A 24,073-nucleotide genomic window follows, 5' to 3' on the forward strand; every position below is an offset into this window, starting at 1 on the left:
ATAGACACTTATGACACTATGACTGACTGTGACTTTTACTTTTATTATAACGTCTATACTGACTATAGTCTATAGTCACTATAGATCTAGATAGGAGTACTTTTTGAACCGAGTTTATACCTCATACTCAGACGACATAGAATATCAGATATAGATCTACTACTCACACATACTGAGATCTAGTATCTAAAAATCTAGTCCAAAGTCATTTCTTGTTTCTAATTATAATTACTAAATTAGAAATGGCTAATCATAATGCTCAGACAGATTCGTACTGACACTGACTGTGACTGAGTTACAATACAATTAATTATACTTGTATATAAGCTTATAAGTCAGTGTGGCTTTATTACACTGATTACAGTTACATCATTGAATAGGTTGCCTGTATCAGCCAGATAAACCATGAATGACTTCTTTAGACTACTTAGAGTGGACTTAGCTGTGTAGGTTAATGATAAATTAAACCACTTGATGACTTGTGATGGTGTGACATATGCTATATACCTCATTGCACACAGACACAATTACTAGATCTAGAAATAGATTAACAATGGGCAAATACACAGAGATAGTCATTCATAGATTGGTGAGAAAAACAAAAATTTGTCTTGACTTAAGAGCTAAATAATAATCTTATTTATATACATGTCAATTTTGCAGAGATGGAAAGCCTACATTTGTAAGGATCTTGAATGTAACTGGAGAAAGGAATTAAAATGGATTTACTCAGGCATTGTTGGTATTTTGTTTTAGGACTGTTTTTATGTAGTGATTATGCGTGGATGTCTCCACCAGAAACTTTAAAATTAGTCAGTGTGGTAAGTTAACATTATTACAAATCAATGCAAGTATTTTATTAACCGAAGTGAAAAGCAGATTTTTTTTACTAAATCTTACTTAACTGTATTTCTTAAATTTTAAACTTTTATTTTTTGGCTTGCTATTGTATTTACTCCAGTGGTGTTGGTTATATTTATTGCATAGTTACTGTGAACCCTCGAGAGCTTATATGGTCACAACCGCACCTCTCGACTGAACTCAGTTTAGAACAGCTTTCTTCTGCTCCCATGGCATTCCGGTATCCTCAGCTTTGCTAATGACCAACTTCCTTCAGGTTTTCTTAGGCCTGCCCTCTTTATTCTTTCCCTGCAGATTCCAGTCAAGTGCCTGCCTTGTATAGCAGCTAATACATGTCAATAGTTTTTGTGTTTTGAGGCCAAGGAACACCAACATTTGACCACTGTAGATGTATTTATGGCTGTGCCTTCTAATGCTTAACTATAGTTAAATGATTTTTTAAGCTCTATTTCTTTTCGCTTTATAGAAAAAAAAAGACCATTCTAAACTAGTTTAATCTAAAATATTTTACACTTGTTTTGATTAATTAAAAAATTTGCTGAACTGATTTTTCATTAGTAATAATGACAGCTGGTTTGAAAACCTTGTTGGTATAGGCTTGATTGATTACCCATGATTGCCTAACTATTAACTACTAATAAATTAATAATTAACGTTAAAATACAAGAAAAGTAATAATTAGTAGTAATTCCACATTGGAAAAGGTACAGGTCTGCCGTAGCGGTGCATACTGTCACAAAAAAAGCACTGTATATATATATATATATATATATATATATATATATATATATATATATATATATATATATATATATATATATATATATATATATAAACACACAGGCACACACATTCATTGACTGCTTACATATTTAATATGTGTAAAATGTAAAAGAAAACCATTGAACTTTCAAAAGTATTTTTTGGGGTATTGCATGCTAATAACATACATTAATTTAATCTACTAACAGTGACATTTAGTTGAATGATTAAAGTAATTTTTTAATATGTTTTTAGTGATTTGAGTTAAGATGTCCAGGATGATCTCATTATTTTGAGATCAGTTTTCAAACATTATATATTAAAATAACTAACCTAGATTCCATTATAATTTACATTGTTTATTTAGTATTTCTAATATAATTAATTAACAGGGTGGCTCCCTCTTAAAAACTTTACATAGTGTGACAGGTTGGGGAAAGTGACGTGTGTTTGGCGCATTTAATGTCTAGGGGATGATTATTTTTGAAATTATCACACACCAACCCGTCAGCATATAAATCGGGAGCAGGCACGCAAGGCAACAAGCAATGAAAGAAAGATACAAAGTTAAAAGTGAAGAATATTTATTAACATAAATATTTACATAAAAGAATAAAAAGGGGGAGGGTTTGCATCTATCTCTAAGCAATAATATATTTGATCATCACTCTTGCACTTAATAAGAGGGTATGTCACTTTGTCTTCTGAACTAGCTGGTTGTCCTGTTGATGTCGCAGCTGGCTGTGTTCTGCAGCTGGAGGTGGCGCTCTAGCGGGTAGAGGTACGCCGGTGATATAGTTCTTGTGGAGTCTCAATCCAAAGTTCTAATATCTGTAGTGGGCACAGTAGGGCGGGTGGCCGGCTACCGTGGGCACAAGGGTACAGCGGGCAGAGCTGATCTGCCGTGGGCAGCGTAGTTGACAGGATAAGTCCAGTGAGTTGCAGAGGGTTTGGCGTAGCTATGACGCCTCGCACAGATCTGGGTCTATAGGGACGTCGCACCTAATAAGTTGACAGGTGGGCTGTCGAATAGGCGGGCAAGGCCGATAGCGCCAAGTAGTAGAGTTGAGTAGATCCACGTAGGCTGTAGATGATACTCAATAGCAAGTGGGCAGGAGTGCTCCAAACAAATAGTTGAGTAGTGTCGAGTAGACACTGAACAGCAAATAGGCAGGTGAGTGATCTGATAAATAGGCAAGTGCATTGCTGAATAGCACTAAGCACATAGGCAATAGGTGATTCTCGATAGCAAATAGTTGGGTAGATCTCAGTAGGCAAGTGCCGTGCTGAATAGCACTAAGCACATAGGCAATAGGTGATTCTCGATAGCACAAATAGACAGACACCTGAGGGAGGCACCAGGTATTCCTCTAGGAGTAAGAATGTATGAAGTAGTCCAGACTCGATTGACAGCGATAGAGAAATCAGAGGGTCTGGCTTGATTTAATCTACCTTATATATAGGCCTGGAAAATGTGGGCGGAAACAGGAAATGTCCTAGGCTAAGAATTATCTTACACGTGGGTGAATTTGACTCGAGGTGGGAGTCGCACCTTGGAAAGGTCAATGGGCGTGTTGGTCCGCGTGATCTCCTAGATCAAAGAGAGACGTGGGAGAGAGGGGGGGAAGGGGACTTCAACTGCGCCCGTCAGACATGGGGGGTTGAAGAAAGTTGGGAAAGGACGGGGAAATGACTAAAATAAAATAGGTAAATAATTGATAGATAATGATTAATGCTATGATAAATTTGAGTGACTCTGACAGCAAGCTTTTGACTTGTCACACATAGTTGTCTCAATTATTATTGCATGTCTACCTAAAGCGTTACTTTCCTACTTTATTATTTTTAAATATAAGAAAACCAGTGAGTTGGCAGAATTTAAGTCATTGGTTAACATGCATGACTAGATGCATGACGCGTAGGACGTAATCATTTTATTTTTTAAAGTAACGTCTATATCATATCATATAAGATAAGAAGATAAATTTACATCAATTTAAAAAAAGTTTGTTTTTAATTTTTTTTTTTCAATTTAATAGGCTATGATACAACCTAGCAATAAAGGACTACTCAGAAAGGGCTCAAATATAAGTTTAGCATTGTGGGTCAGTTTAGGCTCTCATTCATGTTGGATGTATTTCTTAAGTTAAAAATCAGAGAATAATTTAACTTTTTTCTTTTCACTCACCATCCAGTTTTTTAATTAAATAGTAGTAGAGATTTCATCATAATATCTCCTGGTCTGAATGTTAATTGGCAATAAGGGCCAGGATAGATTAGCAGGTCATAGGTGCGAGACTCCTGCACTAGCAGTGATGAAAAACCTAACAATTTTGCACTAAATCTATTTAGCATTATTAAGTTTTCAAACAGCCTGTGCATATTATCGCATTTTGCAACCACTTGAATTTCTCTGAGATGTCAATGTCATCACATACCATTTACTTTTTAAATATGGCATAGTTTAAGCTAAAATGAACATTCACAAAATAAACGTTATCTCTGCATTCCTTTGAAAAAGGATGTAATTATATTAGCATACAACACTTTGCACTGATATCATCACGCCCTACCCACTTCTAATGACTAAAATAATGTAACTTTCCTGTTAACATTTTTTGAAAAGTAGATTTGAAAAAAGGAATACAGTTAATACTTAAGTTAAAACCTTTTAAAAATATTTTTTTTCCTAGCTTTATCGTCATGGTGATAGAAGCCCAACAACTGTTTATCCACTGGATAAAAATAAACCAGAAATAGCTTGGCCTGATGGTCTCGGTTGGTTAACTACAGTAAGTGGATAATTGATTTGTCTGGAATAAACTCTGGCCATTCTTCTTAAGTATTTTGACTGATGTTTAATTTTCTTCACATAATTCAGCATTATTATAGCTTAATAATTAAAATGCAAGTTCACTTTATAGATTATTTGTAGGATACATTTCCTTTGAAGCTTAGCAACTCATGAAGCAAATGATGTAACTTTCCCATGTTTCTGTGATCAATGGTTGACAATGTAATACTGTGATTTGCTCAATGACCTATAACCTCACTGTCTTTTCAATAAAAAATATCTGTAACCATTGGTGGCTATTAATGTGATATTGATTGGGGATTATGTAATATCCTGAAATAAAAAAAAACAGTTCTCACCAAGACTTAAAACACTTGAGACCCTTTGGTAGCTGAGATTTATATCATTTGTCTCTATACCATTTAGCGACTTATTAATTAGATATTAATTTTTTTTTTATTGTAGATAGCTAAATGTTGTTTTTACTTGTTCCACTAATATTTATTATTCATTACAGATGGATAACATTCTATAAACTTTGTTGTAAAATAAAAGATTTTTTTCAAGTCATGGTTCCTGTAAATGAACGTTGAATATTAGAGACTGATTGAATGGTGTAATACTGGGTTCTTACTTCCTGAAGTACTCTAGACACGTGACGAGACAAACACTATACGACTGACTCAAGTCCGTTCAGCAGACAACATGAAGATTTTATTTACAACATAATAATAATATACTGCACTCCTTGTTAGTGCTACAAGTCAAGAAATAATAATCCTATCCGCATAACAGCGGTATCAAAAGTATCAATCACGTCCGCATCTCAGCGGGTAACAATAAGAACAATTACTACTAGTGACACTGGAGCTTCAACTATAGATATCCATTGAAATACGAATAATACCTTAATATCCAATAAGCACATTATGAAATCAACTCTCAAATATTATTAATCAACAATGACTAGTCCATCGACTTTCATGCTATATGCATATATATATACCAGTCCAGGAAGAAACGTCCAACCTTCCTGTACCGGGAGCAAGACCTTACTGACTTGACTTGACTGAACTCAAAGTCAACTCTATTCACTCTACTTCCTGTTTTCTACATCAGGAATTCCACGTGTCTTTTAAACTCTTAACATGACCTTTAGATCATGCAATGTCAACTAAGACTGTGACATTATGCCCTTTCCCTCAAAAAAAGATTTTGTAAAAATCTTTTAAAATTTAAGTAATAATACTATTAAATGTATAGTCACATCTTTTGAGAGAAAAAATAATCTATACAAATGTACAATGTATGCTATAATCTCTTGCACATGTCTTATTATGCTGTCAAAAATTTTGATGAGACTAATATATGGTCTCATTTGATCTTACAATATTTGAAAAATATTTGTCTGTGTAGACAATACTCATAGTTGTCAACATTATTTGAAAAAGAAAGTTGTCTTGTTTTTTTTTTTTTTTTACACCAAATTTCAAAGTAAATTCTCAATTTATCAAAAGAATGCTTTCAATATTAATTTTACAACAGAGTGAGCAGCCATAAAAATGCTCGTATACAAATATACTTAGTTTATTCAATCAGGTTACATAATCAAATGAAAAATATTGACAATGTTCTTTAAAATAAATCAATGCAAGTGAAATATCTCTATAATAAATATGTATGTTGTCTCAATGGTTTGTGTACGAAAATAATGACAATGTTTTGACAATACAACTAAATCATGAAAGTCAAGAAAATATATTCTTCAATGATGATTTATGGGGAACGTCTAAATCATCAAAGTCATAAGCATATTAAAGCGTGAAGGTCGTTATCATGATATTCATTTGGCTCATATGTCTTACTGTGAACTCAGGTTGGTTTAACAAATGTATAAGTTACAATCTTCTCTCAAAAAATGAATAAGCTTTTCACTTTATGTAACATCAAATATATTACTTCGAGCCATTAGTAGTGCTCTAATAGTCTTCATCAATCATATACAATGTTCTTTTCAAAAATCAAATATATTACTTTGAGCCATTAATATTGCTCCAATAGTCTTCATGAATCAAGTACAATGTTCTTTCAAAAAAATCAGTGCTTACATCACATATCAAATATATTGCTTTGAGCCATTGATAATGCTCCAATAAATTTCTCATATTAAATACTATCTTCTCAAAAAATTAGTGTCTACAACACATCATCAAATATATTACTTCACGAGCCATCAATAATGCTCCATTAGTTTCTCATATTAAATACAATCTTCTCCTCAAAAAATCAGTGATTACATCACACTTTATATATATTACTTCACGAGCCATCAATAATGCTCCATTAGTTTCTCATGTCAATACAATATTCTTCTCAAAAATCAGTGTCTACATCACACACTATCAAATATACTACTTCACGAGCCATCAATAATGCTCCAATAATTTTCTCATATCAATACAATATTCTTCTCAAAAATCAGTGTCTACATCACACACTATCAAATATATTACTTCACGAGCCATCAATAATGCTCCAATAATTTTCTCATATCAATACAATATTCTTCTCAAAAATCAGTGTCTACATCACACACTATATATATTACTTCACGAGCCATTATGCTCCAATAATTTTCTCATATCAATACAATATTCTCAAAAAATCAGTGTCTTCACACATCATCAAATATATTACTTCACGAGCCATCAGTAATGCTCCAATAAATTTCTCATATTAAATACAATCTTCTCCTCAAAAAAATCAGTGTCGACGACACACATCAAATATATTCTTGTAAGATGTTATATGTGCAGTGAAAAATGAAATCAAAAATATTAAATTAATAAGAGAATAAAGAGATAAATTAAAGGATAAGTGACGAACACAAAAACAATATAGATAACAATACAGTCTGCTTTAAAAGAAATCAATAAATAGAAGACTTTGACAGGAGAATCACAGATGTGTAATTACGAAACTTACACAAACAAACAATATGAATACAATCTTCTCAAAAATCGTGCAGTTTTAAGGTTTTAAAGTTTTAAAGCAGTTTTAAAGCAGTATGACCATTCCCTTAAACTTCACAAAATAAATAGCCCAAATACTTAAAAGTAATCCTATCCATTATAAAAAACATTGAGTTCAAAATCACAGAGGTTTGGAAAATAAGATGAAATACTAGTTTTGTCAAATGTCTAATACTTTAAAAACTCAGCTCTTTTTGTTGTAGTAGCTTGATAGCTGTTTCAGTAGTGATTGTCAAATTATACTTTGAATAACTGTATTAAAAAAGTGTGACTATATATGTCTGAAAATGTGTTCCTTGACAGCTTGGCATGCAACAACAGTATGAGCTTGGGCAGTATTTGAAGAAACACTATGATGGCTTCTTAAACAAATCATATTATAATCACAATGAAGTAAGTGATAATGAATTTCGGTTGTTTTAAAGGGTGTTGTCATCTTAACTGAATTCAAGCCATAGTGTGGGGAAAAAAACTTTAAATTAAATTTTAAGTTGAAACCTTACCTTGTAATTGTAGTTAAAACATCTGTCAGAGCTTTTTAATGATTGATTTTCCTTATATTGACTCAGAATGCTTTTATTCAATATTTTCGTTTAATTTCATTATTGAAGTTAAAGATTTAAATAGTGCGGATTTACTGTTTTATTTTTACAAATATTTCTGGCAGGCCCCATTATGGCCTGGTAGTTATCCCATTCAGATATTGTGATCTATGAGGCAGTTGATGTAAATCTCATCTGTTTTTATGGCTGATGGTTAACAAGGGGTGTCATGTGGCCAGTACATTGACCAATAGCCTTCCCCTCCCCAACATAAGCCAGGTACCTGTTAGAGTTGGGTGGACTCACTTTCTAGAATCCTGAATCAAATATGTCTCAAACCCCTCTCTCCCACAAACCTATTATATGTACTTTCAAAATATTTTGTTGGTTTTGTAATCTGGCACTGTCTGAATTATTTACATTTTATTAAAAAATATTTGTGTATTATTTTAGGTTTAGTGCTAGTGATTCAGTATAGGATTTTAGGCCTAGTGGGGGTTTATTTTAGGGTTAGTATTCTGAGATCAATTTTAGTTTTGATTTAATTTCATTATTTATGCAGATGTCTTTGTGAGAGTGTGATTTTAGTATACCTAATAGTAGTTAATATCCTTCTTCTAATAATTTATTGTCATTTCAAATTTATTTGTTTTACCTAGTTATGTCTCTACCTTGTAGATTTTGATCCAATCTTCTGGCATAGAGAGATGCCTGATGTCTGCATATAGTAATCTGGCTGGCCTTTTTCCACCCCAGGGAGAACAAATTTGGAAAAATGATCTACTTTGGCAGCCCATCCCAGTCCACACCACCAATGACAGCACTGATAATGTATGAGCCATTCTAGTGTATTTTACGTATAGCATTGTACATCTATGTCGCTGGCTATTTTTGTCATACTACCAACCTTAGCGGTGATAAAGTGAGAACTTGTATGATTTATTTTAGCATGATGATCTTTGATCTGTAGATTACATACATTTTTTTTTAAATGAAACTTATACTTATATATATATAAATATATAAAAACAGAAGAACTACTAACAATGGATCCTGTGTTTACTATTTCATCCCTTTTATATTCCTTATTATTTACTTTAAAACTTTGTTTTTAAATTTTTTGTTTACTTTGCTTATCGTATACCCATTGCTGCTAGTAAATGTGACAAATAGTTGAAAGTATAAAGCAACTTAGTCTAGGTCTGAGTGATTCATTCTATATGGAAATGAGTGGTTATGTGTGTAGAGAGTTTAAGAGAAAGTTAATTTCCTAATATTCTTATATGCTTGTTATTAATCTGTACAGAAACTAGCCTTAGGTGCACCTTGTCCAAGGTATGACCAGCTCAATCAGCAAGTCTTGAACTCTCCAGCAATGAAGAAAGAAGAACAAGATAATAAGGTACATTGTATATTTTTTTCAAAACAATAAAACATAAAGTACATAGTAAACTATCCACAATCAGAACAATTTTTTTTTTCTAAAATCGCATTACCTTAGGGTCAACACTTTTCTAGTTTTCTGTTTTCTGCTATGTGATAATAGGTTTTGTCAATTAATTCATTTTCATTTGATCATTAGGATTTCTATGAAATGGTTGAAAAGAATACTGGAATTCTGAAAGAAACAATTAAAGATATATGGGCTGTAGGAGATACATTGTTTTGTGAGGTAACTTAATATGTCTTTTATGTGAAGACTTAATACAATTTATAGACATAACACACACTTTGTTTTGTGTGCAGATAATTATTGAAATATAACTTATACTAGGTATACCTTAAGTAGCACATATTTTTTTTTCCTTAATATATGAAATGATATATTTAATATTTTTGGCAGTTTAATAAACTTTGTGTGTGTTTGAATGTTCTGTTACTTGAGTAAGAAAGTTCAATCATTATTGCTTCCATAGATAATGTCCCATAACCCAAGAGCCCAACATCATGCTGGTTCATGTAAAACATAGCTATCATCTCCCTGTGAAATTTTTAGACGAATCAGTCAGGTGGAGAAGGTTTATTTGTGAGGCTAATAGCTCTCTCTATATTATATGACCTGTATTAACTTCAGTTTATTGTAGAACCCCATTTGGGCTCAAACTCTAAGTCGAAAGCAAGTAAGCATAAAATCATAGGTGCTACAAAAATTTCAATTTGAAACCTTTGCTTAGGAAGACTGCTCTTAGCTACTAATTTCCTTTTGAAGAAACTAATTTCCTTTTGAAGAAACAAGTCCATACATGAATATAAATATCTTCATTCCCAATCTAGAACTGTATGTCTACGACATGTCTACATGTCTACGACATGTTTCAAGTTTCTTACAAAAAATTTCTGTGCTATAATTGTTTGCATTACTTTATTGCTTCATTGCAATGTTTCCATTTCTTGTAGAAAGCTCATAATTTGACTTGGAATGACTGGGCCAATCAACCTGATGTATGGGACAAGATGGACAAACTGAGAACATTAAGTTTCAATTTATTAACTTACACACCAGAGATGGCTAGGTTAAAGGGAGGTAAGCTCAAAAAAAATTTGAGGCAGGTTTGAGCATGCTAACAATGTTTTCAAAATTGAAAAAAAAAACTTACAACTTTTCATTTTTCTTTTTGTACTTATCACAATTTTTTGTTTTTAGAGAAAATAAATTTCCTAGTTAATTGATTTAAAATAAAATGTTAAAAAAAAAAAGAGTAAAAACAAGAATATGTATTTAAGTATGAGAAGTACAGTGACACCACAATATGTACAATCTACTTGTTCCAGATGCAAGGAAAAACAGATTTGATTGGTTTCTAGACTCAAATTTAAAAAAATCGTTTCAAGTTTTTTTGTTTAAATCATGAATAGATGTTTGAAAGTATCTCAATATTATTAAGCTAGATTGTTTTCACTTCTTTGTATTCTTTTGTTCCCCTTAAGAACTTGAATGATAGTTTTTTTCTGCTATTATTATTACAGATTTTTATGTGAAGTTCATTTCATGAGTTTCTAGTCTTGCACATTTCCAGAGTTTGATTTCAGATTGCTGATTTTAAAAGAGGAACATTCTTTAAATGTTTTTTTCCAAAAGGTTTGGGTCAGTTGTTGGGAGAGATAACTTAAGATGCAAAGGGGTGAAATATTTTGCTTCAGGGAATAAAATGAACATAGACCTTTCAACAAAATAGCCATATTGTTCAGTACTGGCAGTCTTGAAATAAGGTCCTTGTGAAACTGTGACAGTCCATGAGCTATTCTCCATATGGTCTTTCCGTGCCTTTGCTAAAATTGCAATTACCTACATTCCAGTTGCTTATATTAGTGAAGAATAGAAGGGGAGGAAGGGTACAAGTACAAGATTGTGGGAAGTTACTTCTCATAAAGCTTTCGAGATGCTCATAAAACAAGATTGTGGGAAATTCCTTCTCATAAAGCTTTCGAGATGCTCATAAAACAGGCCGTTCTGCTTGTGAATTATGAATTATAAAAAAAAAAAAGCATTTCAAAGGCAGAACTTTTTTTTAAACTGGTAAATTCATGTTTAGAGTTATTTAAAGGTGTTACTTTTATTTTGATTGTTTAAATAGTATTTTGTTTTTTACAGTGTGTACTTTGTATTGCACTGCTTCTTAAACATTTCATCTCTTAACACTCTTCAAAGAAATCAGTATTATACCATGGTGCCAATAATTTCAAAAAGGAATAAACATATCAGAATTAGTTCAAGTAGCAATCAAACAGTTAAATGAACAGTCAAGAGAATGTTCACATGAATTTTAACAACAAATCATCAAACAAACGATTAGTGATTTTAGATTAGACAATAAACCCAAAATGTAAACCAATGAAAAAGGGCAATATTTCTCTTTATTTAGTTTAGCATTTTCATTTACTAGACTGAAAATCTTTGATAATATTTTAAGAATGTATTTACTTGCCCAAATGTGAAATAAGCAGCAGATTGTTTTTGTTACAGTATTCCTAACTTAAAACAACTACTCTAGGTGTATATGTTAAATGCCAGCCAACCAGTACTTGGTAATAACAGCACTTTCCAAACATTTCTGAGATAGTAGCCTTTGAACTGTATTTATAATGTGTGTTTCTATTTGTATTGTGCAGGCCCATTGTTGAAAGAGATAATATCAAACATGCAGGCTGCTACACAACAAGATAACCCAAGCCCTAAATTTTATATGTATTCAGCAGTATGTATAGCATTTTATTTATTTTTTATTTTAGCTTAAATACTAACTTGATGGCATTTGAGCTAGCAAAGAATAGATAAATTTGCTTCTATTTCACAGCATGATACAACAGTTGCTGCCCTTCTTTCTGTCATGAATGTCTTTGATTGCCATGCTCCGATGTACAGGGCACTGATCATGGTGGAACTACATTATATACAGAATGACTACTATGTCAAAATATCCTATAGAAATGATACAACTAGAGAACCCTATGAACTAATTCCAACAGGTAGAGCAACATAACATTCCACTTGACCAATAGGGTACATTGTTGGTCTATGTGTAGAACTGTTTTAGGATTAGTTATTAGTATACATTTGATTAAGTTTGTTACTAAAGATTAAACTTAGAAACACCTTGAGTGTTCATAAGTTATTGTTTTTTACTTAAACTTTGAAGCTGTTTTATAAACAGTGAGTTTTTTGAAGCTTTCTCAAGCTAAAGGAATATGCATATTTGTAATAATTTCAAATCCCATTTCTCCATTATTGATGATAACACTGAGGCATATAGTGAACAAAAATTAATGATTATAGTGATAGATCATGAACTAATGATTATAGAGTCATGAACGACTTGTATGCTTCTCATTGTTACACAGTAAATGTTGTATGGATCAGATCTTGTTGATTGATAATAAAGTTAACTGGATGCAATAAAAAAAAAACTAACAACAAAGTAGAGAACATAAATACAGTAGAGCGTCAATTATTCATATTAATCGGGAAATGGGTCTGTCTGGATATTCAGTTATCCAGATAACGAAATTAGGAATATTATAAGCGGTCCATTTCACAATTATTAAGCAAATTAATTTGGGGTATCAAGCTGTAGGTAAACATAAAATTCTAGTAACATATACAAAGGTAACAAAGTGTTATACATTTTAGTCTACCTTTATTGAGAGAAATAATCGCTAAACTTTCGCTGCACCAATGTGGTAGTGCAAGAGCACTTAGAGACGATACTGTAAAACAAAAAAAAAAAGGCAATTTGGATATTTGACGCTCTGGATAAATGACTTACTACTAAATGCCTATTTTATGATAGTCAAGAATAATAACATGACTAGTGTCGTGAATTTGCTTATTTGGATTGTCACCCCTTAGTGTTTGTTACATTTGTTAACCTGTGTACTGACCGTATTTCGTAGTCCGTGTTGTGAACTCTACTATGTGTGTAGTTGTTTGTCATTCAGTGAAATAAAGCTTTGAATGTAACATGGTATTGTTATTATTAAGTACAACAATTTATTTCACTGAATCTGTCTAAACATGGATAGACTACTTCGGCCTGAAAGGTTCGATGTGGAACCTATCTCACCTAAAGCACAAGAAAAGTGGCTGCACTGGTACGAAACATTTAAAAACTTTCTGTCTGTAGTTACTATAGAAAATGTAGATAACAAGAAACTACTAATTAACTACATCTCGCCATCGGTGTACCAGATGATTAGTGACAAGGAAACATATGAGGAAGCGATCCAGTCACTAAACAACATCTATGTGCAGCCCAATAACGAGGTCTTCGCAAGGCACAAGTTAGCCACGTGCAGACAAGAACAGGGTTAAAGCGTTGACGCCTTTCTACAAAAACTCCGCAGTCTATCCAAGGATTGCAATTTCAAAGCCGTGACAGCTGAGCAACATCGTGACGAGTCCATACGTGATGCTTTCATCACAGGTATTGCCTCCAACAGTATTAGAAAACGACTCTTAGAGAAATCAGATTTAAAGTTAAAGGATGCATTTGAGGAAGCCAGAGTACTTGAACACGCCTATCAACATTCGTTGTTGTACGAGTCACAGTCAGCAACCACTAGTGGGGCTACTACAAATGCTGTAAGAGAACACCCTGCTGATCCTGTCGCTCCCCAGTTGCCTGATCTACGAGCCTCGATTAATTCGACTCAAACAAAACAAGAGGTAAGCGCTATATCTACCAAGTGTTACTTCTGTGGCAGAGGAAGACATCCTCGTAATGAGTGCCCCGCACATGAAGCCACATGTAATCAGTGTGGCAAGAAGGGACATTTTCAGAGATCTTGCAAGTCAAGAAAATCTACTGCATTTGCCCTCGCTACGTTGCACTCTTTAGGACTAGGAAAATCAACCTCCTTGATTCTTCTCAAGGGGGTGCCACTTAAAGCCTTGATAGACACTGGAAGCTGTGAGAGTTACGTATCAGCTCGAGTTGCCAGGAGTCACAAATGGCCGATAAAAACCTCCGTGGACAGGATATTTATGGCTTCTACTCACCTGTCTCGAGTTACTGAAGGCCATATCTTTGCTACCATTCAACTCAAAGATGAAACATATGAAAATATTAAACTGTCACTTTTAGATGGATTGTGTTCAGATGTTATTCTAGGCTTGGACTTCATCAGCCTACACGAGAATCTACAGATTCCTTTTTGTGGAAAGAGACCACCTCTGTGCGTAAGTACCCTTAGACCAGCTAAAGTAGAGGCGCCCAGTCTTTTTGGTAACTTATCTCCAAACTGCACTCCAGTGGCAACTAAGTCACGCAGACACTCACTACAGGACTCTAAGTTTATTAATGCTGAGATTCAGAGACTACTCAAAAGAAGAAGTAATAGAACCCTCAAAGTCCCCCTGGCGGGCACAGGTTCTAATAACAGCCAATGAGAGGCACAAAAGACAGATGGTTATTGACTATAGCCAGACGATAAACAGATTTACGCTGTTAGACACCTATCCCATGCCAAGAATGGATGAATTAGCAGAGAAGATATCACAGTTTTCTGTCTTCAGCACTCTGGACCTCAAGAATGCTTATCATCAGATCCCGATTAAAGAAGAAGAAAGGCCATATACAGCTTTCGAGGCTGGGGGTAGACTTTACCAGTTTTGAAGAATTCCATTTGGAGTTACAAATGGAGTGGCTTGTTTCCAGCGAACCATAGATAAAATAATAGAAGATGAGCAACTAGAAAATACATTCGCTTATGTGGACAATGTGACCATCTGTGGACATGATACCGAATCTCATGATAGAAACCTGCAGAGATTCTTCAAAGTAGCTCAGAAGTATGGTATTACCTTCAACGAAGCTAAAAGTGAGATTGGAACACATAGTGTCAGGCTGCTGGGATCCGAAATATCTAAAGGTCAGCTCAAGCCTGACCCTGAAAGATTCACAGCCTTGCGGGAATTAAATGCTCCGTCAAACATGCGAGAACAGAAACGAATAGTGGGCCTGCTGGCTTATTATTCTCTATGGATTCCTAACTTCTCAGACAAAATCAGCCTCTTAGCTAGAAATAAACGATTTCCTGTCCCGGAGGAAGTCAAACAAGCATTCCAGAACCTAAAGGACGAGCTCGAGGAATCCGCTGTGTACACCATTGATTACACTCGCCCACTAACAGTGGAGACAGATGCGTCTGACATAGCTATAGCAGCTACACTTAATCAAGACGGCCGGCCTGTGGCTTTCTTTTCCCGGACACTATCGCAAAGTGAAAGAAGGCACTCATCAGTGGAAAAAGAAGCGTATGCAATAGTAGAATCTTTGAGAAAGTGTAAACTTTCTTATCGGAAGACCATTTACCCTTGTCACAGACCAGCGATCCGTGTCCTTTATGTATTGTAGACAAAATAAAGGCAAGATCAAGAATGAGAAGATCCAAAGGTGGAGGTTAGAGCTATCCTGCTTTCACTACGACGTTGTTTACAGACCAGGTACACAGAACACTGCTGCTGACACTCTCAGCAGAAATCGCTACTTATCCGCAATGTCACGTAACGACCTAAAATTACTCCACAATAGTTTGTGTCACCCTGGTGTAACAAGAATGCTACATTTTGTGAGATCAAAAAATCTACCCTTTTCCACCGATGACGTCAGAACAGTGATCGACCAGTGCCAGTCATGTGCTGAACTTAAACCTCGATTCTTCAAGCCACCAATAGGACAACTAATCAAAGCCACTCAGCCATTCCAAAGAATAAGCATGGACTTTAAGGGACCTCTCCCTTCCAACTCACGCAATAAATATCTGCTTACCATGATCGACGAATTCTCTAGGTTTCCTTTTGCCTTTGCATGCCCAGATATGTCATCTGCTACTGTTGTTAAATGCCTAAATGAGTTGTTCGCCTTATTCGGGCTACCTTCCTATGTCCATACCGACAAAGGTACTTCCTTTATGTCTGCTGAAGTACAGAAGTACCTTAATGAAAGAGGAGTTGCTACGAGCAGGACAACGGCTTACAATCCTAGAGGAAATGGTCAAATAGAGAAACTGAACAGTACCCTTTGGAAAGCTATAACCTTAGCTTTACACTCCCAGGACTTGAGTACATCTCAGTGGGAACTAGTATTGCAAGACGTGTTGCACTCAATTCGGTCACTTTTGTGTATGGCAACGAATAAAACTCCACATGAGAGACTCTTTGGATACTATCGCAGAAGTACTTCTGGAACATCCCTACCAACGTGGTTAACATCTCCTGGTCCCGTGTTGTTAAAAAGAAATAATAGATCCTCTAAGTATGACCCTTTAACAGAGGAGGTAGAGCTTGTGAACAGCAACCCTCAATATACTCTTATCAAAACATCTACGGGCCGAGAAGAAACAGTTTCTTTAAGATTGTTGGCGCCCAAAGAAAAAGACTGTTTCACAGAGAATGTGAGACCCCCTGTGCTTAGAGACGGATCTTCCAGGAATGCGACACCCTCACTTCAATGCGAAACAGAAAACAACGCAGAGAACTCTTCTCTGAACCCTCCTGTTAACCGAACAACCAAACCACCCCTATCGGGGGAAGTGGACCCGGTTGAAGCCCCGACCATCGAGTCACCAAGTAATGTTGTTAGTACTGATACTGATAGTACTAATAGTGCCGATCCAAACTGCCGATACAACCTAAGAGAAAGAAAATCAAGACCCAACTACCGGGTTTAACAGACTAATGTGTTTGATAAACAGTTTGCTATTAACCACTATTGCAGATGTGTTTAGATGCTTATTTTTATTAATCTTTGTATTTGCTTTGACTACTTTATGTTGTGTCATATGTATAAAATTTAAACGTGGGGTGAATGTCGTGAATTTGCTTATTTGGATTGTCACCCCTTAGTATTTGTTACATTTGTTAACCTGTGTACTGACCGTATTTCGTAGTCCGTGTTGTGAACTCTACTATGTGTAGTTGTTTGTCATTCAGTGAAATAAAGCTTTGAATGTAACATGGTATTGTTATTATTAAGTACAACAACTAACATGTTAGCAATTATAATTCTTTTATAATAAATGAGTTTTATTTATTTCCTTCCATAATGGAAGTCAATCTAATCCTAAAATAAAATAGATTAGTCATGGTATAAGTTCAGTGTTGACAAGCTCTTGGAGACTTTCATACATAGCAGAAAACTGGCCAGCTTTTTGGTGTCTCCTGTGGACAAAATGAAGGAAATGTTGGCACGCTAGGTTTTAAGTGACAGAATCATTCTTGGGCACATTTCAATATTGCACAATCACATTTTTTAAAGCTTTTTTTTGTGTGTGACTTTTATTTAGTTGACAATTTTGAACTTCAATTTTGATTCCTTGACATTGTTTAGTTTATAGTGAAAATCTCCAATATATATATATATATATATATATATATATACATACACATACTAGACATATTTTACCCGCGACCTGCGGGTCTTTATTTGCATATTACTGTCGATATAGTCACTGAGAGTGTTTTTAAAACATTTAAACGAAATAATAATGTAATAAATAAAGCGAATGTGTAAATGTAAAAATAGTATGAATGAAGTCATCAAATCAAAATAGCTAATCTACTTAAATCTATTTTTTCAAATTAAAACATTTGCTTGTAGGCCTACATATATTTGATAAAAATTTGAAATGAGTAGACTTAATTTTGTATGTTCATGTGTTAAAGTATAGAGTAGATCTTGAGGTAGACATAGATCTAGATCTAGACTAATCTAGAGTTAAAAATTGGCTTTTATAGAGTTCATTCTGAGCTGCTTGAAGGCTTTGCTCTGTGCATGCGTGACCTTTTTTCATGAATGAATATAGGCCTATCTCAACACGGCTATGCAGCTTTAGCGAACAGCGAACGAATGTATTAAAAATGCTTTAGAAAAACAAATTTGAATGTTAATTTGATTAAAATATGAAATGAATGGACTATAATTAGTATGTTCATGTGTTAAAGCATAAAACTATCTTTGCGAAAAGAAGTTTTATCATCTTAGAGTTCAATAAGAGTTTTAGACCTAGGAATAGACTCAGTAGAGAGATGTGTTAATGTGTAACCATTTGGTAATGTCTAATGAAAGAATGTGCATCGGGGATATCTAAATTCGCAGATATAAATAACGAATTAATGTAAAAATGCTTTTGAAACAAAATTTGAAGGTTAATTTTATTAAATAATGAAATCAATAAACTATATTTTGTATTTTCATGTGTAAAAAAACAACTATAAGTGCAAAGTTTAGTTCTTAAAATTAGATCTAGATATAAATCCTTTCGATCTTTTCTCATGTCAACATTGTAAACATGGCCTAGATCCATAAAACACTATAGCTGTAATAGAGTTGGTCTTTTTTTTTTTTTTTGAGGGTCTAAGTTGGTACCCAAGGAACATTTCTGCCAAGTTTTATCAAGATTGGTCTAGCGGTTTTATTTCTATACGGGGACATACATACAAACATACGCCAAACATTCTACTTTATATATTAGATTACTATTGTACTAAACTTTCATCTTTTCCAAAAAAACTTTGTGTACTTTTGAGCAACAAAGTCTTCTTCTTCTTCATCGTTCTCATTGTTATGTTGGAGTGTTCATATGACTAGACCAATACATGAGATGAACTGCGCAGTGGTTTCCAATTCAGGGAGCTCTCCATATAGTTTTCTTTCTATTGGGGTGATTTGGGGCCAATGTCTTATACGGGCCTCTTGGTAGAGAGAGCAGTTTTGGAGGACGTGGTCGGCATTTTCTGGTGATACTCCACATGGGCAGATTTCACTGGTTCCAATTTTGAGCTTCCGGAACATGTGTTGTCGCATTCTGTTGTGTCCGGTCCTGAGTCGAAAGATTATACGTTGGTCTTGTCGGGATAGCTTATAGTAAGCGTCATCTTTCTTGTGATTTGGATGAGAGCTCGTCCATTTCTCATTTATTTTATCTACAATTAATTTCTTCATTTCTTCTGGATAGAGTGCAGAGTTTGCTTGTGAGTTTGTTCTCCCACTCTTGGCGAGTGTGTCAGCCTTCTCATTTCCTGCTAGTTGTATGTGAGCTGGTATCCATTGAATAACAGTTTTTTTGCTGTTGTTGTTGAGCTTTGTAAGTGCTGTTCTGAGGTTTTTAATATAAGGGGAATCAGAGTTTTGCAAGCTTTGGAGGGTTGTTTTCGCGCAACAAAGTCTGAAAGGAGGCTTTTCACACAAAGTAATGCAATGTAACATTTCTGTTTACAATATTATTTAAACCAGATAATAGTCTTAAACACATTGTACAATTTTGTGATTAACTGATTTCAGAAAAATGCTTTGAAGATTAAGAGAAACCAGATTAAAGCTTGTGTTTATTGTAATAATTATAAACATAATAATATCCAGAAGAATGTTTTACAATACACATGACAAAATATTGCAATGATGCCATGATACATTAGACTCACACATAACACATGCAATAGTAATGTAAACCTTTATTTACTTCCTAAACAAAGGTTGTCAGAATCCATGCCGCTTAGTGGATTTCATTCATATCACTAAAGATTTCATACCTGATGACTGGGATGCTGAGTGTAAAATACAACAGGGTGTCTTTCCATTTGACACATCTTTGTCTCCAGGTAATGTCACAGTAGCAGAATCAGTTTTAGTCTTGTAGTTGTCATTATATTTTTACCAATATTTTTGTTTAAATGTATAATTTGTAATGTAATGAACTAAAATTAATTTTTTTTTTACACATTGTTTTTTGAACTGTAACTATTACCAATTAAAGTAATGATTTGATTTTCTTCTATTGTTTTCATAGCTTCCTGGATTGCCTTAGCTGTTGGGATCTGCTTGTCTTTGGTCATTATAGTTGGACTAATTGCTCTGTTGGTCAAATTAAAAAGGAAACATATTTACTCTCAACTTTAGGTTTGGTGTGCATATTTCAACTTTGTTTGACAGGCGTAAAAAAAATGTTGATTATTGCTGACACTGCATGGGAAATTTAATTCAATTGACTTTGTTGTTTTATTTTCTGGCAAAAAGAAAACAAACATTTTATAATTATTTTCATTAAATCTGTTTCTGAGTAGGCTAACTTTCCAACAATAAAAGCCATTGTAATTTCTCCAATGTTCTTAGTTTATTGAATAGAACATTTTGTTTTAAAATTGAACTCTTTATTCAGATTTAATGTGTTTTTTATTTTAGTTTCTCTTGAACACATTGTAAACAATTGCTATTTTGTTGTTGTTTCTGAATTTTAGTTGTGTTTAATTTATATTTAATATTTTCCTTTGGGGGCACAACATGGCCTAAATTGTGCCGATGTGCCTAAACTCAAAACTCAACTCATATTTCCCTTTGTGACATTTATGAATGAAATCAATGTCATTATATTAAGGATTCTAATTTGCTAAAAAATAATCAGTGAATTGGTGGTAATGTTGTAGTACACAGAATATTTTTAACTAAAAAAAAACCCCCCATAATTTTGTGTGATTTTTTAAAATTTATTTTTTTAACTACATTTCAACTTTTTTTTTTTAGAAATTGTTTTTCTAATGTTTTTATTGTTCTTGAGATAAATTCTATGTACAATGTATTAAGATTATAAGAAATTTTTTTTCATTGATTTGATACCTAAAAATTCAAGCATAAATTTGCATAACACAGTGATTGCATTTTGACTGAATGGTTAGAAGGTTGACTGTATGTATCTTGTACATTTTTTGGGGGCGGGCTTTGCTTCTTCAGCTGATTTTGTTGACTTGGAATATTGGATCTGTGCTTCTCAGAGTTACAGTTTGATTTGTGAATCTGATTTGAAGCTGGTTAAGTGCCTTACTATTTAAATGTTGATATATCCAGCTTTTAAAAATGTGGAAATTTAATTCCTAAGAATTGATTTTATTGCTTTTATTTATTTTGTTACTTTGTGATGTATGGATAAGAAAATGTAAACCCAGACCAGTATTTCCTTAATTTAATTTTAACATGCTCTGAAATTTACCAATCAGTGTTTTTATCAACTTCAAAATAATGAAATCTAATGGCTAGGTTATGTTTTTTTTTTCTTTGTATTCTAGAAAATATTTTTTTTTCCTTTTTTTAAAGTCGACTGATGATTGCCTACATTTTCACGTTAAAATTCTAATGTTCATTTAGCAATGTCTAAATGCTCTTTTTAAATTTAACAAGCTATAATTTGTTTACTTTTCAACAAATCCTTTTTTTTTTTTAATTAGATGGTCAAGTTATTAGTTGCTATCATAGTCACTAGCTTTAGTTAAATATGATTATGCCCCTTTAATCACTCATCTAAAATTAATTGTAGGGTAGTTCAACTATTGATTTAATTGACATTGAACACTATATTTGTATTAATTGCTTATATTCTTTTGTATGTGTGTTGCTATCAGCATGTAAGTTGCCAGACTAATGGTTCTGGTTGTACAGCCGCATAGACTCATTAGGCTTGCACAAGTTCTATTAGTAAATTTAAACTTGGTATTTTTGATGGTTACCCTTGTAATTAATCAACAAAATACCAGCACCACTGCTAAAACCCATAACCTGTTTCCCCAACTTCATATTTTTACATTTTAATGAGTATAATGAAATAGATTTTCACTAATTTTTCAACAGCTGATGAAAATGATTTATGACTCAATAATAATATCAAGCTATTTCATAGTTAATATTTTTTTTTTTACTGATATGGAGGTTCCAAGAATTTTTTTTTGCTTTCTGGAATTTTAAATTTCAGTTATTTTTCTCCTTTTCTTGAATGTACACTTTATTTATTCGTATGTTATTTAAAAGTTTAGGAAGAAAATATTTCCAGCATGTGGCATTTTTCAAGCATAAGTGGGTATGACTGAATTGATATATTGGGACGTGGAATGCTATGAACTCTTCATTCAGAATCCAATTCAATAGGCCTCAGACACACCGTACTGATCAACTTCAAATACTGACTGACATTTAGGTTTTGTACTTAAATAGTGAAAGATTCATACTAAAAATATTTAGTCTAATTATACAGGGTACATAGATTAATTTATTTTCTGTTAATGAATCAATTTACAATGTCTTGTCTGTGTGAGTTGAGCTTTGGTTTGTCTATGTAATCAATTAGTTCTTCTGGCTTTAAAAATCTTATATATGATAAACATATGTAGATCTATATATAGTTACATATACAAGTTTTGGGTCTTTGATTTAAAACTAAACATTTTTTTTTCTCGTTTATTGGATTGGTATTAATTTCTATAATGACCCTTCTGCTGCATTTAGAAGCCTTATATTCAGATCACTTTTCATTACACAGCTCTAACGAGTCTGTACAGTATATATCTACTGCATAAACAGTGACCTGTTGTTGTTTTTTTGTCTTTCACTTCACTATTCCTATCTTCTTTACTGACTCCATCATTGGACATCATCTGCTTTAGGTTGTCAAGCATGCTGATTTTGTCCCCTGTTTTTTGATGACATTGTATAATCTTATTTACTTCTGATATTTTCAATTTTAAGATTCCATTCCTTATGTTAAGTGATTGAAGTTATAAGAACTTGAAGTTATTTACAGAATTCAGTTTATTTCAGTTTGTTTTACTCTTTACATATAAATTATAAACTTAAAGGTTTGAGCTTGATTTCATTTTGTTATCTGTTTATTTTTTTTTAGTATAATTTTTATTTTCTCTATTGTGCTGTCTAAAGTTAAAAAGGAAATTGACTTGAGCACATTGTTATTAATTTGGTTTCAGTATATTTGCATAAATTCTGTTCACTGATCATAATGTTCAGTTTGTAATAAATGCAAGTTTTTATTTGGTGAATATTTGTACTTGTTTTATTTAATTTCTAACATATACAAATAGACTAAAATGAAACGATTTAACAAAATAATTAGAATCTAGTTTTGATAGGTAGACTGTAGATCTAATCAAGAATGAAAATATTTCCATATAACTAAAAATTGTGCATGTTCATTTTTTATTTAAATTGATGAAATCTAAATGGAGATGTAAATTCAAGCACATGGACACGTGGCTATAAATAGATCTTGTGTGTCTACAAATCGAACTCTTATTTATTCAGAAATGATCCAGAATAGAATCGAATAGCGGGCATGATTTGACCCATTGGGATGACAAAGTGCCTACCAAACGACCAACTTGTCAACTTGGAAATAACATAAAGATGACAACGTAAGAATATTTTCTAAAAGCTTTTTTTTTCTGATTACGATAAGGTGTTATCAGACTGCCCCCAAGGTGTTATCAGACTGCCCCCAAGGTGTTATCAGACTGACCCTAAGGTGTTATCAGACTGCCCCCAAGGTGTTATCAGTCTGCCCCCAAGGTGTTAATAGACTAACCCCAAGGTGTTATCAGACTGACCCAAGGTGTTACCAGGCTGCCCCCAAGGTGTTATCAGACTGCCCCCAAGGTGTTATCAAACTGCCCCCAAGGTGTTATCAGACTGCCCCCAAGGTGTTACCAGACTGACACAAGGTGTTATCAGACTGCCCCCAAGGTGTTATCAGACTGCCCCCAAGTTGTTACCAGACTGACCCCAAGGTGTTACCAGACTGCCCCCAAGGTG

At 33.5% G+C, this 24,073-nt stretch overlaps 1 protein-coding gene across 2 annotated transcripts in view; it reads left to right on the plus strand.

Moving 5' to 3' along the window:
• Window positions 1-23,304, plus strand: part of LOC106068808 (prostatic acid phosphatase-like) — a 36,079-nt gene extending 12,775 nt beyond the window's left edge. For both annotated transcript variants that reach the window (XM_013228286.2, XM_013228285.2), the window contains exons 2-12: window positions 664-821; window positions 4,317-4,415; window positions 7,753-7,842; window positions 8,670-8,822; window positions 9,298-9,393; window positions 9,574-9,663; window positions 10,389-10,515; window positions 12,102-12,187; window positions 12,287-12,458; window positions 19,963-20,088; window positions 20,277-23,304. In XM_013228286.2, coding sequence (XP_013083740.2) covers window positions 720-821; window positions 4,317-4,415; window positions 7,753-7,842; window positions 8,670-8,822; window positions 9,298-9,393; window positions 9,574-9,663; window positions 10,389-10,515; window positions 12,102-12,187; window positions 12,287-12,458; window positions 19,963-20,088; window positions 20,277-20,386 — 1,251 coding nt within the window. In that variant the 5' untranslated portion in view covers window positions 664-719 and the 3' untranslated portion in view covers window positions 20,387-23,304. The remainder of the gene's footprint in view (window positions 1-663; window positions 822-4,316; window positions 4,416-7,752; window positions 7,843-8,669; window positions 8,823-9,297; window positions 9,394-9,573; window positions 9,664-10,388; window positions 10,516-12,101; window positions 12,188-12,286; window positions 12,459-19,962; window positions 20,089-20,276) is intronic.
• Window positions 23,305-24,073: the final 769 nt, after the last annotated feature.

This window comes from Biomphalaria glabrata, chromosome 1 (genome assembly GCF_947242115.1).
Source record: "Biomphalaria glabrata chromosome 1, xgBioGlab47.1, whole genome shotgun sequence".
Taxonomy (NCBI): domain Eukaryota; kingdom Metazoa; phylum Mollusca; class Gastropoda; family Planorbidae; genus Biomphalaria; species Biomphalaria glabrata.